The sequence below is a fragment of the Thunnus thynnus genome, chromosome 2 (genome assembly GCF_963924715.1).
Source record: "Thunnus thynnus chromosome 2, fThuThy2.1, whole genome shotgun sequence".
Taxonomy (NCBI): Eukaryota; Metazoa; Chordata; class Actinopteri; order Scombriformes; family Scombridae; genus Thunnus; species Thunnus thynnus.
The window spans coordinates 21,945,508-21,965,246 of record NC_089518.1 but is presented as its reverse complement, the minus strand read 5'-3'; the positions used below and the strand labels follow the sequence as shown (position 1 = coordinate 21,965,246).

Below are 19,739 nucleotides of genomic sequence, written 5' to 3'. Positions count from 1 at the left end.
ACCTTCTTCTTTCAGCAGATTAACGTGAAAACAGCCTCCTAGTGTCAAACTCTGCACATACATTAATCTGCACAGTAAAATTCAAACATCCAACTGAAGGAACAAGAAGAAAAACACATTTTTGCGCAGTGAGAAGAGGTAAAATACACAATCCCACTCAAAGTATCTTATAGCTATCGATGGCTTGAGTTTTGTCAAAACAGGAGCGGGAACATCACAGGCTGCTTTGTGATGAGCGGTGTGCAGTGGCGTGTGCTGCTATTGCGTCACTGCCTAGAGGGGGGCAGCGACTGTATTTTTAGAAGGGAATGAGCATATTCTCTGAACAAACAACGTCAGGCACTCTGCTTGCGTATGCTAGGATTATTGTGACCGGGCTATTTTTAAGCTCTGTGTGTGAGAGTGCTTTTTTCTGGGTCAAGCATGGTGCCAGTACTCTCTCGAGGCTGATGTTGGATTGTGCATTACAGGTCCTATGCTGTGCGCAGCATCTGCATCGGTCACAGAAGAAGAGTCAGAGAGAAACAGGTTTAAATCATCAGGGAGGTAACGGCATTTTCAGGATAGGCGTGCGTTTTGAATACAGATGTAAATGAGAGTGATATACACAGTGAATATGTTGTTGGAGCAGTCAGACACTCTTGGAATCGGTTAACTCAGAGTAGAGGTCCACTAATACTAGATTTTTAAAGGCTGATATAGTAACGATAGTTTGGAGCAGGAATATTTTACACTGGAACTGCAACAGAGCTGCAGTATTGTCACTGGTACTGGTATTGCAGTAACGCCAAGTCTATCTATGAATCAGAATGGTTGTAATAGTTGGCTTGACTTTACACACATTGTCCAGCGGGCCACTACAGCTTTCAGGTATGAGCAAGTTAGCGACTTGGTGCTAATCAAAGTTACACAACGTTGCCAAGCGAAGGAATTCCTGCAGTTTGACCATTTGTTTTTCACATGTGTACCACGGGTCTGTCAGGTAAATTTACAAATGGCAGCAACAGACATACATACCGGTGAGGATCATGGAGCAGAGGGGGCTTTCATGTAACAACAGAGCCAGCTGAGCTTGTGTTGCAGTATTAAGTTCCACAAAAAGCAACATGAAAAACAGTTTCCCATATCCAACCTACTATTCTGGTTATTTCATTGGCTTTAAATGAGGCTTAACATTCACACAGTTTCTCTTGACTGTCCCTCAATATTACAAACTCCTACATTGCTCCACAGAACAGCTGCAGAATGTGCTAATGCCAAGTTCAACAGGCTTACATGCAAAATAAACAGTAAAACAGCATAAATAAAAAATGGCAAAACTTCTAGGTTCCAAGTTTGAAGTCAGTATCTTGAGCTTCTGTTTTGAAGCAAAACTTTCTTTGTACTGGTCCTCGTTGAGAAAGCAGTCCAAAGTAAAATAGCAGACACAAAAATAAGGTCAATCAACTGAATTGAAAAATCAAACCACTGAAATCTTGTCTGCAAATCAAGTAAAACAAAAGTTAAAAATTTAATTTGATGTAAAATCCTTTGATGAAAAAGTTTGAGTAATTTATGAAAAAAATACCAAACGTTTGCTGGTTCCAGCCTCTCAAATGTGAGGAATTACTGATTTTCTCTGTTTTAAATGACAGTAAATTGAATGTCTTTCAGTTTTAGAATGTTTTTTCAGACAAAACAAGTCATTTGAAGACATTAGCCTGAGCTCTGGGAAATTGAGACGGACCTTTGTCACTATTTTGTGACATTTCATAGACTAAACAGTCATTTAGGAAGAGAATAAACAGACTAATGGATAGTGAAAATAATTGTTAGTTGCAGCTCTAGCAGAGAGGAAAACTGTCCTAATCCTGCATGGCAGTTGGGAACATAATTCGCATGCGTCAGCATCACCATAAATCCCTGTACAGCATCAGAGCAATTCTGTGACTGTATGGCGTCCCTCTGATATGCTGCCTGTCACTCTTGCTTACTCTCTCTCGTTTCCTTTCCCTCTCTGTTTGTCTTGCCCTCCCTTTCTTTACATACCCAGCCTCACTTCCTCATTTGTGGGGAGCCAGTCGGTGGCAGCTGGCGGGACTTTGATTCACACAGTGGTCACTCTCCGGTAGATAACAGTACAGCCAGTAAGAGAATCTGTCTCACTGTGGCGTACTGAAGGACTTCTAAAGCGTTACAGCTATCACATCCAAAATCGTTGGCCAAGAGGAAATTCTCAGAAACACTCGGAGGTTTGTTGCAGCATCAGTTGCAACCCTTGTACAAACTGTTGCCACATTGTTAAACGATGCTTCGAGTAGACTGTGAAGCTATTTATCTTCAACACTGTTAACAAGGATGAGCACTGTGACCTCCCCCTCTAAAGCCTGGCTCTAACATCTAGAGGCCTCTCGGGCTCCTGAGCCGCAGGCTTTTCCTCAGGCCTTTCCGGCTAGCCTAGTTTTATCCCAGCCTCTCCCAAGAGTGCAGATATTTTCAGCAAAACGTGGCGTTCTGCTCCGATTTTGTCATTGCGTTGTTCTTCCGTGTAGAGCAAAGATATATGAAAAATGTATAGAAGACAACATCACCCTGTTTTAACTAGAACACCTCCCAGTCCGTTAGTAAGCACCTGCTCCAACTTAAGAAGTTGGAGAAGTTGCGTTCTTGTCTTTGCTGTGCGTCAGCGAGCTTATTAGGTGAATGTGTCCTCAGTGGCAAGTTGTGGGGGCGAGCGCTCACTAGGCGAAGGACCAGAGGCCTTAGCGACACCAGGAGCCTCACCAAAGCTGTCCTTTGTTCACTGGATAAGTGACGCAGTGGGAATATTAGTGTGATTAGTGTGATTACAGAAAATGGCTAGGTGCCAGAGTGAGGTCCAGTTGCTGCCAAAGGTCAGAAACGAGTGAATATTGGGGTTATGCAACGCTGTGTAGGCACATTTGGATCAGCCAAACACAGGCAGTGCCAGGGTGGTGGTGTTGCCCCCTCTCACACGTACTGTACAGTACAGTCTCTTCAGCACTGTGACTAAGATCCAGTCCAGTGTGCTTTCACCAGCCGTAGCCAGAGTATCTGAATACACACCGAAAACACGCCTTTTATCAACTGAATAGGACACTTTTTTAAAACCTTTGTTGTTCTTACAGGTGAGGGATTCTTCTGCAAAATGTCTGAACTGAAGGATTTAATTTGAAGAAATGTTAATTGTTTTCCCCTTCAAGGACTGAAGTTACTAGCATGTCTTTTTTTTTTTTTTTTTTCATTTTGACAAAACCATTCTTTCACAAGTGAATATCTCCCCTTCCTTATTGACTCCTCTTCAGTTAATGTGTCACCTTAGCTGACACCTGTAATATTTAATTTAGATAAACTCCCACTACAACATGGTACAGTGCTGTGCAGTCATGATCTTGTTTTGTACTTGTTTGGCTCTGGAGAGCTGCTCTTCCCTTAGCGGTCAAAGCAGACTTCTGCAACTCACGCCACCCACACGTTGCGTATGTATAGTCCACACCTACCCCTATCTGCCCAGTGGTTTGAAAACAATGTTTTGTGTAATTCTGAGGCTGCTATTTGTGAAACCTCAATCATGCACAGGGGGCTCTTACAATGTTATGTAATGCTCCCCACTCAACTGTAATCCCTCTTATGCTGAGCGGGCCCCCCATGTGACAGCGCTGAAGGGTTGGGAGAGACAGGGTGGCTGTTGGGACCGTCGGCAAGGCACGGGTGCTCTCTGTAGGCTCCGGTCACCCGCCCCCCACACACACACACACACACACACACACACATACACACACTGAGCTGTGGCCTGTGTATAAGAAGAGAAGTTTATCCCGAAAAGTGCCTTACTTGGATCTGAGACGCTGGAGCGCTGATGCTTTTCCCCGGTGCCAAGGCTTGGACCAGTAACTACTGTACATCGAGCATATGTTCTGAATGATACTCCGGCTCTCCTCTCCTCTTCAGCTGCGTGTGAGCCACGAGAATGAATCTTTGTCCTGGGTTATGTATAGTCTCAGCTTCTGAAATTAGTCTGCTTGCTGACAACTTCTGCTGGTGTTGAGTGATTTTTGTTGCTGTCTTTTGGCTTTCGAGTGATGGATGTTGACGGAGACCTTGTTTGAAGAGACATGAAGTATTTTCGGATGTTCATCTGCAGCATTTTGTGATGATAACAAACACTAATGATTGGATGTAGTTATTTTCTTCTGAAAATATGTTCACAGCTTACATACCTCATGCTTGTATTTACTTCTTTCCCCCCACAGGAACCATCAATGTGGACTTCAGCTGGTGATTTGACAAGTCACATATAGGAGCCCCGGAGCCTCTCCTGTCCCCTCTCCCCCTCCCTTCCCTCCATCCCTCCCTCCCCCCTTCCCTTGTCAATCTTCTCCCTGGTCCCCCTTTCCCCCTCCTCCAAGATTCACCATGCTCATCAAGGAGTATCGCATCCCCATGCCCATGAGTGTGGAGGAGTACCGCATCGCCCAGCTCTATATGATCCAGGTGAGGTCACGACTCTATACGCCCCCATCACATCACATCCTCCACCCTCCACACACACACACACACACACCTGGACAAAAACAGTCAAGTGATGCAGAAACGAGGGGACAAAAACAAGCAGTCACAGAGGAGATGTTTTAACACAGGAGGTTTTTCAAGAGTGCGATTGCAGCGTGCCCAAATATGAAGTGATTGGTCACACGGTGTCTGACGCTGGTGGAGTAACGGAACAAAGAGAGCTTGTGTGTTGATAGATTATCCAATTTAAACTCTCTGAAGCTGGCTGTTTCCACCCGTCATAGGCTGCATGTTTCTTAAGGAGGAGGGCGGGGGGGAAAATGTTACTCACGGCAAACTCGGTGTGCAACACATTCTGTGATGGAGATGAACATGCTGCTTTGTCTGTGTCAGACAGTTCATTTGTCTAACCGAGCCCTTATCTGGAAACTGAGCGTCTGCGTTAGAGCTTTAGGGTTTACAGGTGCAAGCAGGAAAGGATGATTGCTATTGCTTTAGGTATCCTGCGGGGCAACATACTTTCTCTTTATGTGGTACGTGTATATGAAGGAGGATTTATTTAATCCAGTAGTACTGCCAGGTACACTGTGAGCAGCAGTACCCAGGAGAGACTTGGAGAGCAATCACAAAGACTCTCTGTTATAAAACTTCTGCATTTTTATTATTATTTTGGACATGTAGGTATATTTTTCTGTTTTTAGGTTTTGAGGCACGTGCTGATTTTGGCACTAAACTTTCAGCCGTTGTGTTGGGATTTGCGCAGCAGAGTTATGTAATCTGTATCACAGAGTGGTTGTTTTAAGTATGTTGAAGAGCACGTTGAAGTTACAGGCCTGTTTGTCAGGTTTAGGCATTGTGTTGGGTTTAGTGTACCATGTTTCTGCAGTGATCTTTTACTGTGGTGGTTTACAATAGCTCCCCTTCCAAGCCAACACGAGACAATATGTGGACTCTGTCTGAAGTATATTTACAAAAGGGTTACCTAGCTTACACTCTTCACCTTCAGTTGAATTCATTCATGGGAGCTTGATCAGTTTTGTTCTGTGTCTGAGACAAGATTCAAGCTGTTGACAGTCGCTTAGACGGGCCTCTTCTACAACTGTTTATCTTTATCACCCTCATTAATAAGTGTGAATGTTAATGATTAAGTTGTCAAATATTACTATTTACCTACTGGTAAAGCACTAAAACCAAAGCTACAGCTTTGTTAAAGATTCAGAGGGCCTCACCTATTTGTCTACATACACAGTTTGTCTGAAAGCTAACTTTACAAATTAGTTCTAGCAACATTGTGTCATTGTAAAAGCATTTATTTATATGTATAATATTAGAGTTTATGCAGTCAAAGTTTCTCTGAAGGAATAGCAGAGTTTTCCGTTTCTTGACTGTTGTTCTTGTTTGTCTACATATAGCCCCCCCCCCACCCTCCCAGTGTACCAAACAGACAGGTAATCCAGTTGAGCTATAGATGGTTGGGAACATGACTCAGCGGACATGCCCCGAAGCAAGGAGCCTTTTTCTAGGCTGCAACAAACTATTCACTGAGCCACACTTCTGCACACACATATAGACACACATGTCACTCCCCAGTGTGTTGTGGGGAGCGACATGACTTATTAATTACATAAAACAAATGACTGCAGTATTTGTTTTGGCCTGCGTAGCTCCCAAACCTGTACACGTTAGGTTTATTGAGACAGGACATTGTACAAAAACGTACGTTTACATATATATGACACGTCTTGCAACAAGCAGTTCATATGTGCATTGTCAAGCATATAGACAAAGCAAAGGAGGAGGAATTCTTACATTAGTGGCCCATAGTTACCTTTTCCCCTGACCTCACCCTCTCTGCACAGCCTCGTTGCTGTGAGGCTTCTGTCACTATGGCAACCATGACATCAGCAGCGTGCCGGTGGTCAGGTTTTGTTCAAGCGAGGGAGTGAATAAAAAGAGGAAATGGATGACAAAAAGAGAGGCTGCGAAAGAGGGAGGGGAAGAAATGAGAGGGGGTGGAAGTGAAAGAGAGAGAGAAAGAGAGAGCTGTATTTTGAACAGAGAGGGAACAACGATTTTTTGCTGGTGTCTGTGGATACCCTCGCTTCATCGCTGTATGTTACCAGGGTAACTGCAGCATGTAGGCCTACCTGCCTGCGATCCATCCCCAGTAAGCCTCAGAGATGAAGTCAGGGTCTTAGGACAGCCTGACCATATCCGCACCTCAGCAGGCGATGCCCCACCCCATCTCTCCTCTCACTCCTTTGCCTTTACGACGCCGGCCCTCTTATTCGATAGCTAATTGTCAATTCCTTATCACCGCATAGGGGTTTGCAGTAATGTACGAGGCAAACGCGGAATGTGCGAGAAATTAAACATGAGAGGATCTCACTGTGTCTCAGTCACTCGCACACATCCATCATGTTCTGACTAAGCAACTGTGTCTGTGGAGAGAAGTGAAAAGCAGCATGCCAAACAGGAAACCCACCTCGCTAACTTGATGGCAAGAGGAAAAAAAACCAGGATGTGACTCGCATCCTGTCGGAGCAGTCGGATCTGAACATCATAGAGCAGCCTTTCATGGTGATAGCTTTTATCTTATAAGGATTTGCTGGTTTAAATAAAGGTGGGCAAGAGAGAAAGAGAGTGTTATGTGAACTCTCAACACAGCGGGCACTTTGTCTTTATGTTCTGAGCCAAAAAAGATTTTAGTGTAGAACAGTGTAGATTTGAAAGCACCTGACACAGTTGATCCTGCTTATTCCTCCTGATTCTCTCAGGAACAGTTTCTTATTTTTGGTTCCTCTTTGAGAACAGTTAATATGTGAGCACAGATGTACAAAGTACACTGTTCTGATTAAGAATGGACGATATATTCAGCGTTATCTACTTCCTTACTTCCCCTTTTTCCCTAAGGGAACGACAGAGCTCTGGCCAGTGTTTTGTAATCTTTCTCCCGGTGAACTGGATAGAATCATCCGTCGCCCCAGGCGGAGAAGAAGGGACACTGCATTTGACAAACTACAGTCACCTGTCAGCAACCTTATGAAAGGAGACAGTACATCATAAAACACAATGAAACTTATTCTCACTTATTCTCTTTACCATGGCTGCTGACTATCCATCAAGATTATTTTGTCATCATTTGCAAAGGTTTGAAGCTGGCAGCTGTATGCAAAAGTGGTGCTCACATTCACTTTGTTTATCAGCTAAATTAAAAAACTAACTGTATCATTTATAATCACACTGGAAGTATCTTAACTAGTATAGTGCTTTCTGTAAGGGAAACATATGTTTTATGGTGTTTTGGGGTGGACTGCCCCTTTAAATGCCTTGCTTAAAGATTTTCATCAGCGTGGAATAATTTTTCTTGCATATTGCTGTTTGTATGTGTACAGTACGCTGTAAACTTGACATTTATGTCAAATATGTTCCATTATTGAGCCCCTGTCTCGTGTACAGCCAGTTTGACGGTGCCGTGGCGTCTGTGCTGTGTCTTTTGAGCTGTGTCTGGGCTGTTGAGAGCAGAGCGGGTGGCTAATGAATGACCTGTCAGAGGTAATGAGGTCTGGTGCGCTGGACGCCTCATGGCTTCCTCCTGCCTACTCCACTGATTCACTGCCTCACCCGCATCGCCTCTCCCCACTGGACTGACTGGAGAAATCTGTCCCACTATTATCCCAGCGCTGCGCTAAATACTGCGGTGGCTCCGTGTTTAAAACACACTTTGAGCTGTACAGGGCAAGGTTGGACACTAGCTGATAAGAGAAACAGAAAAGATGATGCATCAGCAATCTCTGACGTTTTATGGTTCTTACTCTTTGCTCTCTGTGCTTTTGATATCATCAGCACTTGGACTATGCTCCACTCTTTGGTTGTCTTGTTTCAATGATTTCACTGCTTTACTCAATCTGCAGGCTCCACCCAGCTTTTTTTCCTCTGTGGAATGTAAATATGGGAAAGGTGTGGCTCCATGAGCTGGTTTTTGGGCCTCCTCATTTGCAATTCAGAGCAGACAGGCTTTCAAGAAGTTGTTTTTGTTATGTGTGTCATGTTGTGTTTCGGTCTACTGACTGTACCAGCATCCAACTCTCATCAACTATGTCCTTTAATTTATTTGTTTCTGTTCCAATCCTAAACATATCTGTTTCAGATTGAGGGAAAATGTGTATTCTTATTGTCAAAGTTAACACACTTTCCCTTCTCAGACACTGCAACACGAGCACCTCGCCAACACATTTCAACTTGATTTTATTCTGCTTCTTACAGAAAAAGAGCCGAGAAGAGAGCTGTGGCGAAGGTAGCGGGGTGGAGATCTTAGAAAATAAGCCCTACACAGATGGACCGGGTGGGACGGGCCAGTACACCCACAAGGTCTACCACATTGGCATGCACATTCCCAGCTGGTTCCGCTCCATCTTGCCCAAAGCGGCGCTGAGGGTTGAAGAGGAGTCCTGGAACGCCTACCCTTACACCCGCACCAGGTGAGGTTTGCTCCTGCAGGAAGGCCACCTCCACACTCCCTCAGAGCAGCATTGCCAGTACATTAAACTCTGCCAAGGCTGCACAAACCTTTAAATTTGTTATTTTGATAATAGAGAATGCTGTGTGTAATTGTGTCTCTGGTGGGTGCAGGCTTTATGTAGAGGATGCAGAGTGAAGTGGACCACTTGAGTTTATCACTGAAGAAACATTCATTCATTGTATCACAATCTTTGTGCATTTATTTTAGGGTTTCTGTTACGTTGCTATGTAGAAATCATTTTCTCAGAAGATGCAGCTGCCATGGACATAATCAAATTTAAAGTGAAAAAATCAACTCCCACTTGTTCAGAAGACAAATTATAATTAAAACCCTGCTTATTAAGTGGAATACATATAAAAATATTCCTGGTTCAAAGTCCTGTTTTAGCCGCTGTCCCTCACTAAAAGCCAAAAGAAAGTAAAGACCTCAGAGCAGTTGTCAGAATATTCCCAGTCAGACCATCAGATCGGCTTCTGGCCAGCAGCGCTCCTAGGCTGTTAGATGTTGATGGCCCCTCATTCTCAAGGTGTCAGATTGTTTGTCTGTGTGGGTCCTGACAAGAACAGAGACGTGAAGGTGCTGAAAAGAGATGTGCCCTTGACTATACTGTCAGGATATTGATAGACTGCAAGTGCCTGTTGACACATCTATTCAACCAGTGACAGCTTTGCTGCAGACGCCTCAGATGCAACAGATGGGCATGGCTCACACATCATCTCTCCACAGCAGTGAGAGGGTGTTGTCGCTCTTAATATAATAGTTCTGATCGTGAGCCATTCAATTGAAAAATAAAGACTCTGAATGAAGGCAGTCAACCCCATAATACAGTCATGCACTGTTAGGACACTAAGGGCTGTGGTTTTATTTAATGCTGTTGCCTCTTGTCCTTCAGATACACCTGTCCCTTTGTTGAGAAGTTCTCCATTGACATTGAGACTTACTACAAACCCGACACAGGCAACCAGGCAGATGTCTTCAACATGTCTGCAGCAGAGAAGAGGCAGAGGACTATCGGTGAGAACATTGGGATTCAATCCAGAACCATTTGATATTGAAATATTTATTCATGTCTATCAGTCTACCTCAACTTTCCACTATAGAGGAAGCTCATTGTTCATGAGACTGTGGGTCATTATCTACGGAAACAGCAAGTTATGACCTTTACTTGTGATAGTTATTTAAAGTGTTAGTATATGTAGGTGTAGTCTGATGGTCTCTTGTTAATTCTCCTCTTGTGAGCAGCTGGTGAGGCCCACTTGTGGCAATTTGGCGGTACTGCATGTGTTTTTTTCTGTTCTTGGTAGCATGTTTACACATTGAATATGAAGCTGCTCAGACATGTATGGTTTTAAGACATGCAATGACCCTTTTGATTGTAATCATTTCAATCAATTACTTATTCTTGTATTTGTTTGTCAGCCTGACAAAAATCCTCTCAAGTCTCTAAAAACACATTCATACAAGTTCTACTACCCCACCCACTTATGTACACATGATAGTAAAGACACTGAAACCAGTCGTTTCATCATCTGTGTAATAAAATCAAAACACTCAGCTCCATTAGTCATTTGTTTCTGAATTTGAATTTTCTTTGGCAGACCCAATCGACATAGTGACAGATCCTATTCCCCCCCATGAGTACAAATCAGAGGAGGACACGCGGCTCTACAAGTCAGTCAAGACTCAGAGGGGTCCTCTGCAAGATGACTGGATAGAAGAGTACAACAATAACCCTGGGAAGACCCCCATCATGTGTGCCTACAAACTGTGCAAGGTGGAGTTCCGCTACTGGGGCATGCAGTCGAAGATTGAACGCTTCATCCATGACGTTGGTGCGTACGCGGTCACAGATGGTTGTTTGTCATGTTAATTTGAGACAAGTGTTATTTAGTTTACATCTAAGTGGTAGAAACCTCATGACTTTCAGTGGTGAGTGTGTAATATTTTCCATCGTCTCTCTCCAGGACTGAGGAAGGTGATGGTGCGCGCCCACCGGCAGGCCTGGTGCTGGCAGGATGAGTGGTACGGTCTGACCATGGAGGACATCAGGCAGCTGGAACTGGAAACCCAGTTGGCCCTGGCCAGGAAGATGGCCCAGTTCAGCCAGGCGGAGGAAGCCACTGAGGCCAACGGAGGTGCCCCGTCTCCAGACAAAGACCAGGAGGCTAAAGAGGTGATCAGCTCCATCGAAGCCGAGGAGGTGGTTGTCAGCTCAGGAGGAGAGACTCTCCAGCCAAGAGGCGTACTCACCAAGCAGTGGTCCACATCATCCCGGTCCTCTCGCTCATCCAAGAGAGGAGGTGAGGAGCCATCTTCACCTGTTTGTCTGTGTCACCTCTGTGTATGAAGCTGCGTTTCATCCCTGTACTGTTTTTCAGCCTCCATACTGCTCCCTTTACACAACATCACACTCCTTTTGACCTCAAAGGTTGCGGTATACTAATAACAAAGTCAAACTGCTCCACAGCCAGTCGTGATATTTGACACCTGTTCATAGTAGAAACTAGTATGTGAAGATTTCAACAAGGTCAAACTTGTATAAAGTCAATTTAGCAGTTTCCTTTTTTTCCATAGCAAGTGAATAACCTAAATCTAGTATGTTTTCAGTATCAAACACATCCCCTATTGACCTAAAAGGTTGTTTAACATTTGTAGTTTAAGTCTATGCAAAAAAAAAAAGCTGAATTCATGTGAGCTATAATGGATTTCAAAGGTAATAAGTGTCACAGTAAGGAAAAGAAATGTCAAAACGTCCTGCAGCATAATCCATTCTGCAGTCCATCTGTATGCTCAGTATGTCCCATCAGTTGTCTTTTCACCAAAATTTGACAGCATTTTCTACACAACAGAGTTGGCCTTGTATTTTTTTTCATAGTTCAGCGTACACACTGAAAGTTGCTCCCAAGCTGAATGAATCAGCGTCTACTGAAGAGCTCTGAGCTCAAATTGTTGAATTGGTGTTAATAAAGTCAAACACCTCGGGAGCAGCTTTTAGTATGCAGACTGCTTTTCCACCACGCTTTGCTTTTCTGTCTGGTGCCTGATGTTAATTGGAATGTTTTTACTGAATTCAGCTATGTTTACTCACTCCTCCACATTTGCTGTACTATACAGCTTACCTCGCTTCACCCCTTCAACTCGCTGGATCTCACCTGGGTTATTTTTAGTTGCAGCTTTGACATCACAACATCGCATATTCTGACACACCCATCTTCAGTGTCACCCCTACCTCAAGGCAGCGCTCACTGTAGCTGCCACCTGGACCCTGACTTTCGTCCAGCGTGCCTTGTTTCACCCCTGTAACTCCCCCCCCCCCCCCCCCCCCCCCCCCCCGTGGTTCCTCTTAGGCTATTTTTAGCAGCTGTGCTGACATCACAGACCAGAGGAGGCTGATGCTCTTCGCAGTGACCCTCCCCTCCACCACTTCTGTTTCCTTCTGTGTGCTGACAGCTACAGCTGTGCCCCCCCCTCACCAGCCTGCCCCCTCCTCTTCCTCCACACTAATGATATATGAGGCATAGACTGAGGACACGTGATAGACAAGGCCTGCTTTTAGTATCGCCATTTTTTCCTCAGCTGGCATGTGGTTGTTGGTGTACTTGTAGCAATGTCTGTGTTACATTGGGCCTCACTTTTCACATACCCCCCCTCCTGACCACGAAGCAGTCCATCTGTGATGAAGTAATGCACCACAGAGACTGTTGCATGTTTATATAACACTGTGTGTGTGTGTGTGTGTGGGCCGGGGGAGATTGTGCAATATTTTTTTGTCGTAGAGATTGTGTGTGTGTGTGTGTGTGTGTGTGTATGTGTGTGATAAAAGGGAAAGAGAGAGGCTGAAACACATGTCCCAAAATAACAGTGAATGTTTTGTTCCATGTGCGGTCTTTCAGTGAGCCCATCACGTCACAGCATCTCGGAGTGGAGGATGCAGAGCATAGCACGAGACTCGGAGGACAGCTCGGACGAGGAGTTCTTTGATGCTCATGGTAAACACAGATTAAATTTTAAAATGTACTCTGTAGTTAGATCAATAAATGCGTTTATTGTGTTCATTTTTCCAAGAACCTGCCTTCTCCCCTCTCCCCTGACTCTGCATGCATCTCTTTAACCACAGATCAGTTCTTAAGCTTCCCAGATACCCAGCATGCTTTGGGGCTGCAGTTGAAATAGGTGGGTGTGGTGCAACACCCCCACTCACTGCCGGATGCGTTTGACCGAGGACTCGGGCCTGGTGGCTCATCCTGACGTCACAGTTCACAAATGACAATCGTCCCTGCCCAACAGTCCCTAACTCACCAACACACTCCCGCTCTCATGTTCCTGTATCATCATTTACACACATACACACACACACACACACACACACACACACGCACACAGTCCTTTACAATTCATGATACACCCAAGCAATAAATGAACCCCCCCCCCAAATAATTCACCAGTGTTTGTGTGGTGAGATTGTTTCATAACGTTCAGTCATGATGACAAGAAAACAAGAATAAAATTATGCATGTTGCTGCCTTTTCTTTAAATTGATACTCATTTAATGGCACTCGTTTGTTTTCACCTGTTTCAAGTTCAATAAATCTCTGCTCGAGACATTGTGAGGAACCGGAACGCTATAATTAGACCGAATTTTGTTGGCATCTGATAATTGATTGCGTATTGCAGTATTCATGTTTGTATGGATTAATTATTCTGTGTTGGCTGCATGAAGTGAAAGCACATTACGTTTTATTTGATAAACTGATTAAACTCATCACTACACTGTCATATCATTTAAATTAGTCTATGTAACCTTCTGTCCGTGATGGCTTATACAGTGCTGTTCCAGCATCCATCTCAGTTATTTATGATTCACAGATGTTTTCCCTACACTGCGGAGATATCAAATTATGGTAAATAAATGAAGCTGGTGTATCAAAATGAACTTAGGTACAGTATTTGGTTGCTAGATGCATCACATGGTGGCAGTACACAAATTAAATATGGAAACAGACGCACTTGGCTCAGATTGCCTGTGATATTAGATTTCCGTCTGAATAGTTTGTTTATGGTTATGGTTCACTTGCAGTGATCATCAAATACGCTTGAGAAGCATGTCTAAGTTGATTTTTTTTAACGTTAGTTCACCTTGTTCTGTGTGGCAGTTAATTATGTTTTTAGTGCAGATGAAGAAAGGAAAACTTTAGGAATAGAAATCGTATTAAAAAAATGAAGTGTGTCTGGTTTAATAAGGTTAATTAATCAGATGTTTGAATCTACAAGTGATGGTACACTTAACTTGTCTTAAGCGAGTAGTTATTTTTCAAAATAAAACGAATGCATCTGCTACCGTTAGATAAATTAACTTGCAAATGGAGCTGGAATAAAATGTTATTTACTGACTTGAATTAGATAAAGGCTATTGATGATCAAAAGACACCTTTGCTTAATTTTACCCAGTTTAATTCTGGATTGTTGTACATGTTTTCTAAATAAAAGAAACTGAAGCAACTGAGAAAATAATTGAAAAAGCAATAAAACTTAAAGGACAAAGTCGCTTGATGTTGAACTGTTTGCAGGACACATCATGTATCCTTAGAAATTCAACAAGTTTATGATCAAATCCTTTTCTTTAGATGTTCAAAACAGTCACACTCTGGTGTTTTGTGTTCCTGAGACACCGGCTGCAACCACCTGGCAGCGTTTATTTGCAAAGCAAGTCCCTGAGAAATAAAATGACACAACAGTTGTGTTATTTATTCTTAGTATTACAGGAATTAATGGAATTATATTTGCATATGCACATGACATTTGCAAACTTAAGAGAACATGAGGTGGCTGCCAGTTTTTTTTTTTTAGAAATTAAGATTCTGGCGATGTCCTAGGAGAGAGATTATTGGATAAAAAATATTATCTTATAAATCTTTAGAGCTTAATTTTTAAATCATAGATTAATGAACACAGTCTGTCTGACATTTAGATAAATTCAAAAGACACTAATTTAAAACTTATTAGTGGATTACGGTGCAGTAAATAGATTTGTTTTCTTTTTTGGAAGTCCGTTCTGTACATTTGTACATGCCATCTGAGAGTGCAAAATAAAATATGAACTATAGATAAGCATGAGGTGGAGCTTGTGACACCTCTATTACAGAACAATACATATTCAGTCATTTAACAATGTTATATGCTTAACAAGGATCCTTTAGGCTGATAACTTCCTGTTACAGTGTATTCAGAAAGTATTCAGACCCCTTCACTTTTTTCACATTTTACATTGCAGCCTGATGCTGAAATCGTTTAAATTCATTTTTTTCCCCTCATCAGTCTACACTCAATACCCCATGATGACAAAGCGAAAACAGAATTTCAGAAATTTATATTTATTAACAAGGAAAAACTGAAATATCACACTGACATAAGTATTCAACCATTTGCTATGACACTTGAAATTTAGCTTAGATGCCTTGATCATCTTGATCATCATCTTTGAGATGTTTCTACACCTTGATCAGAGTCCACCTGCGGTAGATTCAATTGATTGGACAAGATTTGGAAAGGAACACACCTGTCTATATAAGGTCTCACAGCTGACAGTGCATATAACTGAGCAATCAGGGGAGAAGGGCCTTGGTAAGAGAGGTGACCGAGAACCCGATGGTCACTCTGGCTGAGCTACACAGATCCTGTGTGGAAATGAGAGAAAACCTCCAAAAGTGCAGCCATCACTGTAACACTCCACCGATCTGGGCTTTATGTCAGAGTGGCCAGACGGAAGCCTCTCCTTAGCGAAAGACACAGGAAAGCCCACTTGAAGTTTGCAAAAAAAAAAGCAACTTAATGATTCTCAGACTGTGAGAAACAAGATTCTCTGGTCTGATGAAACCAAGATTGAACTGTTTGGCCTCAATTCTAATACCAGTCCCAACAGTGAGGCATGGTGGTGGCAAAGTCATTCTGTGGGGGTGTTTTTCAGCGGCAGGGACTGATAGACTGGTCAAGGTTGAGGGAAAGCTGAACGGATCCAGGTCCAGAGTGCTCAGGATGTCAGACTGGGCCAGAGGTTCACCTTCAAATAGGACAATGACCCAAAGCACACAGCCAAGACAATACAAGAGTGGCTTAGGAACAACTCTGTGAATGTTTTTGAGTGGCCCAGCCAGAGCCCTAAGGTGCTTCAACTGAATACTGAGTAAAGGATCTGAATACTTATGTCAATGTGATATTTCAGTTTTTCCTTTTTAATAAATTTGCCAAATTCTGAAATCCTGTTTTCACTTTGTAATTATGGGGTATTGAGTGTAGATTGATCAGGAAAAAAAAAAAATTTTAAACATTCTTAGCATAAGGCTGCAACATAACAAAATGTGAAATAAGTGAAGGGGTCTGAATGTACTGTATTAATATGTAACTGAGCTATATGACCCTGTTTTTTTTTACTGTAAATTGGTTATGTTCATGACATAATAAGACATTTGTAAACCTTGAATGACATACACTTGAGTTGATTTGTCTTGTGTTGCCCCTGCAGAGGATCTGTCAGACAGCGAGGAGGTCTTTCCAAAGGAAATCACCAAGTGGAACTCCAACGACCTCATGGACAAGATTGAAGCTGCAGACACAGATGAAACTCCTGGTATGACAAAGACCATGAGCAGTCCGCCATGAACAGTCACACCGCTGTAATATTTGATGTTAACATTGATCCCTGGGGTTAATGTGTTTCTTTGTGTTTGCAGGTGAGCTGTTCAAGGAAATGACGGTGGATTATGAGAGAGCAACCAGTGAAGAAAGACTAGATGAGGTAAGTGTTTCTTACAACAAGTGTGTTTCCACAAAACACACTCCTACTGAAATAAATATTACAGAAGAACCATCTAAAGAAAAGACCTGTTTTCCTCTTTAATTGGATGTTTGAGTTTCACTGTGCAGAATGATGTATGTGCAGAGTTTCACACTAGAAGACTGTTTTCACATTCATCTGCTGAAAGTGGAAAGTTTCTCTGAGCTCGACAAAAAATTCAGTTTAATGTGCGTACCTATGAGCATGATGTGTGACATCATAACTAGTTTGGAGCCAGTATGCAACTTACACAAGTGTGATGTGGTAACTTGAAGCCTCCAGTGCACAAATACTGAGAATTGACTTCTCAGTGAAGTAGGAGTCATCTTGTGTCCAGCAGTTCAACTTTTGAAATGAACAATATTTGCATATTCACAAATTCTGGATTTTTTTAATGAGCGAGAAGGAGGAGATGTATTTTTTAAGGATTTTTAATGAGGTAATTTAACTTTTTGTGGAAAAAAAAACATTGGACAAAGAAACAAATTATTATTCGAAGCAAATTATTTTTTTATGTCTTACAACATGTGTGAAGGGGGTCTTTAATTTAACTTTTAAAAATGAAAAACAAACTCAGAGGTTTGGAGAAGGGCTTTTTGTCCCTGAGCCTCTCTATCCTCTTGTGTTCAGATGCGTGGCTGTGTTAGCGGCCAAGCAGATAGCTCTCCCATTCCCACCATCATGGTTACAAGGCACCAGTCAGTAAGTAAACATTTTGGCCCTAGTTCACAGTGGGTTATAGTAACTCCACAGAGACCCCAGAACTTACTGCTCCTGCCCTTTTTCCTGCCGTTGCCCAAACCTGAATCCATGTGTACTCCTCAACCTCACCACCCTCTGTTCAACTCCTGTGTACTTGTAGCTGTGGCGTCGAGTGCTTTTTTCAAAAATGTGAAGTTTTGGACCAAACTTATTCGACAAAACTGCACATCATGTTGTTCTATTTAAAGGCATACTATGCAGGATTTTTCCTATAATCAATCAATCTCGTATGTGGCAGTGTATTTACGTGCAGAGATCCTGCCCTCTGCCTGTATTTTCTTATTATTTTACTGTGTTCAGGACGTTTCTGGGCGTCAGCCTTTGGGCAGTGGGTGTGTAGCCTCCAGCCAATAACAGTGCTCAGATATGCAACCATATCTGCAACATAGCAACCAGGTTACATCACTGTCTCCATCTCTCTCCTCTGCTCCGCTCTGCTCTCTGTCTCTGTGTCCTGGATGTATAAAGAGCTTTAGAACGTAACCACTGTGAAACAATCAGAAAATAAAGTTTTATTTCTCTGCTTTGTTCTTTCCAGCGGCACTCTCTCTCTCTTCATTCACTCTCTGGCTCGCTCGACCACGGCTGCTCTCTCTCACCAACCAACAAATCCTGCATAGTTTGCCTTCAATGTGACCTGTGCTCAGGAAGCGTTGTTGTTGTTGTTTGCCGTTAGTTGAACAGTTATCCAGGTGTTTCCCTTCGTGGTTCTCTGCCTGTCTCTGGCTGTGAAAAGAAGTGTGTTTGTTGTGTGGTCCGTTTTTGAAGAGATGGACACAGATCACAGAATCTGACACAAGTAACGATGCCCGATGGAAAAAGAATTATTGTTTATTTGTATTTTTTCCCTCAGTAAGCACATTGTCCTCTACTAATAAAGAGGACGTTTCCTCCAGTAAATGTTGTATTTATTAAACACCATCTAAATTTTCTGGTCTCAGGAGAGCTCGTCCCAGCAGTGTCTGCAGCCGTCCAAGATCCATGTGTTGATCTTAGTCCTGCACGGAGGGAACATCCTGGACACAGGCGGAGGGGACCAGAACAGCAAGCAGGCCGACGTCAACACGATCAGTACGGTTTTTGACACAGTCATGCGTGTTCACTACCCTGCTGCGCTGGGCCGCATCGCCATCCGCTTGGTACCCTGCCCTGCCATCTGTGCCGAGGCCTTCTCCCTGGTGTCCAAGTAAGAGGATATACACACACAGACAGTTTTTGTACATGCTGCTAGTATTGCAGTTAATGATTGAAAGTCCTTGTTTATTAGGTGTTTGCTTATGATGGAAAAGATTCAGGTGCAGCTCATGACCGTTGTCCCTTCTCCCAGTGTTTATTTCTTCAAACTCCTCTGTGGACCGTCTTGATCTTTTTTTTTAATATTTCGCAGTTTAATGTAGTTCATTTGTGTCTTTTGCGGCAGCCTGAGCCCATACAGCTACGACGAGAGCTGTCTGTCCAGCAGTCAGGACCACATCCCCCTAGCAGCTCTGCCCCTGCTGGCCACTTCTGCTCCACAGTACCAGGAGGCTGTGGCGACCGTCATTGTCAGAGCAAACCAGGTGTACACCGACTTCATTAAGTCTCTGGATGGTGCTGCTTTCTCTGGCCAGGTTGGTTACTACACTCTGAAGTTACCAGTATTGTATTCTTGGATACCAATACTGGTTTTTAGGTGTCATGCTTTGTTCTTGTGATATGTCGTTTTATAATAGTTCTCAAGGACTGCAAAACCTGCTTTTTATAAGATAATTATGGCTCATATAATGATGTAATCTGATAATGGTTTTCAAAGTCACTATTTAAAACAACTTACTAGTTTATTTTCCATATGATAGCATAAATGTTTCAAACAATAATATGAAATAATAAAAACATTTTATTTTCAAAATCGAGTTATATATTATTGAATTAACTTTATTTCTCATCCTTGACCTCTGCAGGTTTGCCTCATCGGGGACTGTGTCGGAGGAATATTAGGGTTTGATGCGCTGTGCAGCAGCAATCAGACAGTCAACGAAAGCCAAAACAGCAGCCGAAGGGGCAGTATTGTCAGTGTTCAGGTAAGAGACAAAATATGCAATATAGTGAAAACATAAAAGAGTTTATTAAATA

General features: G+C 42.8%; 1 protein-coding gene across 6 annotated transcripts in view; it reads left to right on the top strand.

Annotated features, from left to right (window-relative positions):
- The window catches only part of LOC137197388 (membrane-associated phosphatidylinositol transfer protein 2-like), a 46,795-nt gene that overhangs the window by 14,642 nt on the left and 12,414 nt on the right, over positions 1–19,739 (top strand). For 5 of the 6 annotated variants that reach the window (XM_067610768.1, XM_067610787.1, XM_067610796.1 and 2 more), the window contains exons 2-12: positions 4,254–4,494; positions 8,779–8,993; positions 9,927–10,048; positions 10,633–10,866; positions 10,999–11,334; positions 12,928–13,023; positions 16,554–16,658; positions 16,762–16,826; positions 18,569–18,813; positions 19,048–19,237; positions 19,568–19,687. In XM_067610768.1, the coding sequence (XP_067466869.1) occupies positions 4,417–4,494; positions 8,779–8,993; positions 9,927–10,048; positions 10,633–10,866; positions 10,999–11,334; positions 12,928–13,023; positions 16,554–16,658; positions 16,762–16,826; positions 18,569–18,813; positions 19,048–19,237; positions 19,568–19,687 (1,806 nt within the window). In that variant the 5' untranslated portion in view covers positions 4,254–4,416. Of the gene's footprint in view, positions 1–3,935; positions 3,958–4,253; positions 4,495–8,778; positions 8,994–9,926; positions 10,049–10,632; positions 10,867–10,998; positions 11,335–12,927; positions 13,024–16,553; positions 16,659–16,761; positions 16,827–18,568; positions 18,814–19,047; positions 19,238–19,567; positions 19,688–19,739 lie in introns of those variants that run through there. The other variant, XM_067610777.1, reaches the window with a different exon arrangement.